General features: G+C 38.7%; 1 protein-coding gene across 6 annotated transcripts in view; it reads left to right on the forward strand.

Moving 5' to 3' along the window:
• CPS1 (carbamoyl-phosphate synthase 1) overlaps positions 1-6000 on the forward strand; it is a 189272-nt gene that overhangs the window by 138226 nt on the left and 45046 nt on the right. For all 6 annotated transcript variants that reach the window (XM_042446998.1, XM_042446996.1, XM_042446994.1 and 3 more), the window contains 2 exons: positions 313-507; positions 2738-2805. In XM_042446998.1, coding sequence (XP_042302932.1) covers positions 313-507; positions 2738-2805 — 263 coding nt within the window. The remainder of the gene's footprint in view (positions 1-312; positions 508-2737; positions 2806-6000) is intronic.

A 6000-nucleotide genomic window follows, 5' to 3' on the forward strand; every position in this document is an offset into this window, starting at 1 on the left:
CCATAGTATCCCAAAAGGTGCTTTTCTGGATACCTCAACCTTTTGGATAATCTATTTACAGGTTGCAAGGGACTGCTGTCATAGTCCTTCTGGCAGCAGTCTCTTGGGTGAAAGCCAAGTAGTCTTGTTTTGGGAATGTACATTTTAACTGTAAGCTGCCCCGATAGAGGGGCCGGATATAAATTATTATTATTCTCTAGAACCAGGTTATTCTCATTCTTTTGTTTCATGCCTGGTTACAGTTCATGAACTGCCATGTGATTGCAAGTATTTTTTTCCCTGCCTTTAAATACATCCTCTCATTTCCTGTAGGCATGTGATGGCTGCATCATCTCTGTAGGTGGACAGATTCCAAATAACCTGGCTGTGCCACTCTACAAAAATGGGGTCAAAATTATGGGTACAAACCCTCTGCAAGTTGACCGGGCAGAAGACCGCTCAGTATTTTCAGCTGTTCTGGATGAGTTACAGGTGCCTCAGGCACCCTGGAAAGCAGTTAATTCCTTGGTATGTGGACATACGTATAATCATTGCTTAGTAAAATTGGCTTAAAACAACAGTGACAATTTCAGTTTGTCTGTCTATTCCTAGAGTTTTGTGGGATATTTAGCCTTCTCTGTCAGAGAGCTCTGGTGCCACAACAAATTACACTTCTCAGAGTTGCATAGCATCAAAGTGGGGTTAAACTGGATTATTTCAGCAGGGCGGGAGCAGCCTCAGAGATGTCTGGTGCCACAACAAATTCCAGGGTTCTATAGCATTGAGCTATGGACGTTAAAGTGGTGTCAAACTGAATTATTTTTTCAGTGGAGATGTAGTCACTGTGACTGGAACCAGTGACATAAAATGCAACACTGGGTCTTGAGTTGAAGAAAACTGTTTCCACTTGTTGCACAGTAGCTTCAGTTACAGGAACTGTGGTTTCTGGAATTCCAAGCTTCTTAGCTAACTTTGAGGCATAGATGGATCTATTTCTGGACTCTGTTAATTTCCCATGAAGCTGTATCTCTGCATCAATCTGGGCTGCCTCCCCCCCCTAAAAATAATCCAAACGAAAGTCACATTTAAATATAAAGACTTCCCTCTATGAAATGCAGATTTTTGTATTTTATTTCTCCTACAAATCATGATTTATATTCCACTTTAATACTGTATATACATTTTATACCCTTTGTGGTGCAGATTTGAGCTTTTTAGAACTGTATTAAAATAGGGAAATGTGTAAATCAAAGAGGCTTATCACATTGGTTATTAAATCGATTTACCTCTATCCAGTTTAATGCTGAATTTGGGTGGAATCCTGATCTTATCAGATGCTTTTTGCTGCTGATTCTGCCACCCAAATACAGCCCGGGCCCATCCCCACTTCCAGAGCTACTCTGCTGGCCATTTTCTTAAGTCAGAAAACAGCCGGATCAAAAAAGATCCGGGAGGAGCAGCTTTGGAAGTGGGGATGGACCTGGGTTCTATTTGGGTGGCAGATTTCGTAGCAAAGAAGTCTGATAACCTGCATAATGAAGAAGAAGGAGAAAGAGGCAGATTAACTCTTCCCTTCTGTTAATTTAATTGTTCAGAACAAAATGACTGTTAATTTAATTGTTCAGAACAAAATGACTGTTCCAAACTTGTATTTTTTTTTAAAACCTGATCTTAGACATTTTTAAAAAGTACTTCATTATGCAGGAAACCTCTAGCCATCAGCATTGTTTTTTTGGCATGTTGTTGTATCACACATTTATGCCTTCAAATCAACTCTGACTTATGGCAACCCTGTCGCAGGATTTTTCTGGCCAGAGTGATTCATAGGGGGTTTAATATTTCCTCCCTGTAAGGCTGAGAGTATGTAACTTGTTTAAGGTTGCCTATTGGGTTTCCCTGTCTGAGACAGGATTCAAACTCTGATCTCCTGGAGTCTTATTCAAACCACTACATCATGCTGGCTCCTTTATTTTTTATTTTTATGAAGAAAAATACTTAGAAAATGGCCTAAAATTGGAGATGAAAAACACATAAATGCCCCATGAAAGCATTTCAGCTCTCTAAATGTAGCAAGAAAAAGTGATTTGTTACGCACGCACACACACACCTATTAGCAAAGCTTTCATTGCCCCCAGAAAGAAGTGTGTTACTGGTAACATGATATTTCCAAGCTCTGCTTTTAACCTGTTGGTTAAACAAGAAAGATCAGAGGAGAAAAATTAAGTAGCCTTTTTTCCCCTTTTGCCCTCTGTCTGTTCAAATGTAGCTTCCACAGTTTGGTTTGGGTTACCCCCTGAGCCCTCTTTTTAAAGAGGAAAACACAGAAAGGCTAAATCATAGAATTTCACATAAAGTGTAGTTTGAGCTCCAGTGGGGTAGAAAACATGGGAGGGTCCCATGAATCTTCGTAGTGCTGCCATTTTGAAAGCATCAGGGATGAGTTGCAGTACCAATGGGGTAGAGCAGAGAAGCCAAGATTGTTCAGATAATTTATTGGCTCACTGAATGTTGGACTGGCTACATAACAATAACTGAGTGCTGGCCTTTAAAGGGGGTGGGGGCACCAGGATGACACAATATGTTCAGCAGCCACACCCCAGCATTATGATTTTGCAAGACTTCTTTCCTGAGCTACTTTTTGATGTTACCCGATCTCTTATTCAGGGAAATTAGGAAATTCTCATCCTCATTTTTCAATCCCCTGCAAAATGAAAGTGAATTCATGTCAACAGTAGGCTGATCTTTTCTTAATTTTCAGGAGGATGCTGTTGAATTTGCAAACGTTGTTGGCTACCCATGCTTGTTGAGGCCTTCTTATGTTTTGAGGTAAGTCTTATTTTTCCATATCAGCTGAACCTTCTGCATTGCCTGAATAAACTGACAAATGAGAGGATTTAAAGTACAGTACTGTTAATCCACATATGGAAGGTATGCAATTTTCAGATCTAGCAATTAGACTCAGGTGGATAAAGAGACAACAAAGAAGGATTTGTCCTTGTTGGGCACTTTCTAACTGAGGTCAGGACACGCCTTTATGATTTAACATTGCGTTTAGAATGTCAAATCAGGGTTGTTCTTAGTCATTTTGTAATTAGGCATAATGTTTTCTCCATCTGTCCCCATTACCCAGTCATAAGCCAGAGCTTGAAAATAACTTGCTCTGAAACACTACTAGTAACATCTTATTTTCTCTCTCTCTTACTCTCCACAGTGATGATGTGCTATTGTTATAAAGTAATACAGTGACCTGGTTTAATGTGGTGGTGTTATTTCTGGTGACAAATAACTATTATTTGTTGCTTCAAACTGTTACTTTTGGAGAGCACCAAGGTGATTTGGGGAGGGAAGATTAGGGGACAATTTTATTTATATTTAGTATTGGATTCAAAAATAGTTCATCAGAAAACATATTACATGGCATGTTGGAAGGTTATAGGACAATGAGTAGTGGTGAAGAGTTACATTTTGTTATTTTATTTTATTTATATCCCATCTTTTTCCTGGTATGGGAGAGTAAAGAGAAACAAGGAGTAAGTCACTTTTACAAGTCACATTTCAAGACATGTCACAACTATCACTGCTATCTATCTCCTGCACTGACCTGCTCCTAGGGTCACCTGCACCCTTGTTCCCACATCAGATCTTATTATCTCTGTAGGCAGCTTAGTACCTCTTGAGGTTATCCTTCAGTTTCTATTCTCATTTCTTTCCAGTCCCTTTTATAAAGGTATTGAGATAAATTCCCATAGTTTAACAACACAAGAGGTTTCCTGGTGGATCAGATCAAGGATTGATCTAGTTCAGCATCTGGTTCACAGTACTGGCCAGTCAAATGTGAGAAGACCACAAAGACAACAGCCCTCCCCTACTAGTTGACTCCAAGTGGTTGGTACATCCACTGAAGATGGAGCAAACCATCAGCTGCTATGGGTCATAAGTGTTAACAGAGGTTATCTTTCATGAATTTGTCCAGTGACATATTGTCCTTCTTTTGGGCATCCTCACAGAGCACTCGATTTATTCTATTTGTTCTGTCCATCTTACACCACCATAACCGCCACCACTTTATTTGGAGCTACTCTGAGCAGCATTTTTGTGTGTCCAGTCTCTTGCTCTTTGCTTGCTTGCTCAGATTTTTCTGAGCAGAATAGCTTTCCATTATTGCTACTGATGCTCAGATGTACCTGATATGATGGCATGACTATGTCATAAGACCTGATATTGTGGAATTCTGAGGACATTTGAAGCTTTAGTCCCAAGCTGAAAAACAGTACCGGGAAGATGGGCTTTATAAATACAGTAGTCTGAAGTGCCTGGAAAAGGAGATTTCTTAACTAGAAAATTGGGTTTTGTAGCTCCAAGGCTGTGGATGACAGTGGTAGTAAAACACTCATTTGATGTGTGTATTCCATATGCCTGTTCAGCAACTCAACTGATCCCTCAGTAAGGATGGAAACAACTTTTATCAGTTTCTATGAAAGTAGCATTTTTGCACTGCTTGCGATTTGTTGAGCATTCATACATTTAGAAGGCTTAGTGAAATAAATATGCACATAACAATGTATAAATTTTAGCAGTTAAATTTAACAAGCAGTTAAGATGTTTGTATGTGTGTGTGTATTTATATATAAATAATGCAAATGCACTTAAGTGACTAAAGTTTAGTCAACAGGGAAAATGGTTAAATTAGAATGAAAAAAGTATTGAAGTATGCACAGATTTAACTGAGGGGAGAAAAGATCACTGCAAACCAATATGAAAAAAGACAGGAGGGAAAATACAGGGGGAATTCAGAGCAATTCAACAATAAAAAAGTACTAAAATAGAGATTTTTCACACTTCCATGTCTGAAGGCTTTGAGACCAGCTATGAAACTTGAGTGTGTCCACTGTCCTATGAGAAATAATACATTGAAATATTTGGACCATGTATATCAAAGCTTGAAATTATTTTAGGTGAAACTATAGATGCAAATTTGGAATAGTTGTTACTTTTTTATTGCAGAACTATTTTATTGTTTATTTTCAGTGATTTTTTAAAAAAGTTACATTCTTTGAGCAGATATATCTCCATCTCCTCAACAGCACTGTGGAGAGACAAGAACTTAACCTGCCTCCTGACTTCTAACAGTAAAGAGACCAGAATAGGTTTCCTAGGGAGGGCATTTCCTAGCCAAGGAGTAAGGCTATGCTTTCCATAGCCATCATTCTTTGGCAGTGGGAGTGCATGGAAGAGGACTTTGAAAGATGACCTAAGTGATCAGACAGGTTTAAAATTAGGCACATAAATGTCTAAAACAAATATAATGGAACACACATTTCTGACATTTGTCTTGGAACTTTTGAGAATTAGCAATAAATGTCAGCATGTCATTTACACATAAAATCAGATGTGGAGGTTGAGGAAAGAACTTTTGTGAATTGGAAATTATCCTAAGAATACATTCATCTTGTCAACCCAATTTTTTTCTCCTAAAGAAGATGGCCATACCTGGATCATGTTGACAACTTCTGTGTGAAAACCCCTCTTTAACTGTAGCTGTTTTTATGTTAAATTTATGCTGTGGCAGCGGCTTTTTTTCCCCAGGACATGGTTGACAAAACAAAACAAAGAGAACTGGAAACGAGTTGAATCAATGTGCAAGGATGTTCTAAATACTCCCTCTCCAAAGCTTAATGCAGCGGAGTGCTTATTCACAGATGAGAGGATAGGAAGAGAAATAGAGTTTGCTGAGCAGAGTTTGCAAGTGCAAATGGAAATTGAGTCGAAGCCTTCTGATAATAAAAGAGAGGCAAACTATCAATCTGAGGGATGCAACCCTGACATTGAATGAAGCAGAAAGAATATTTTAGCCAGGGGAAGAAATGATTGCTGGTGCAGTGTAGCCATAAGCATACATTTAAAAGGTCTTCATGATGCAATTAACTGTGACCTCTCATTAAAGAATTCCATCAAAACCGTTTTTTCCAGTGGGATTTTTTAAAAAGCAATCTGCAGTATTCTCAAGCATGGGAAGGATTC

The sequence above is a fragment of the Sceloporus undulatus genome, chromosome 1 (genome assembly GCF_019175285.1).
Source record: "Sceloporus undulatus isolate JIND9_A2432 ecotype Alabama chromosome 1, SceUnd_v1.1, whole genome shotgun sequence".
In the NCBI taxonomy this organism is placed as follows: domain Eukaryota; kingdom Metazoa; phylum Chordata; class Lepidosauria; order Squamata; family Phrynosomatidae; genus Sceloporus; species Sceloporus undulatus.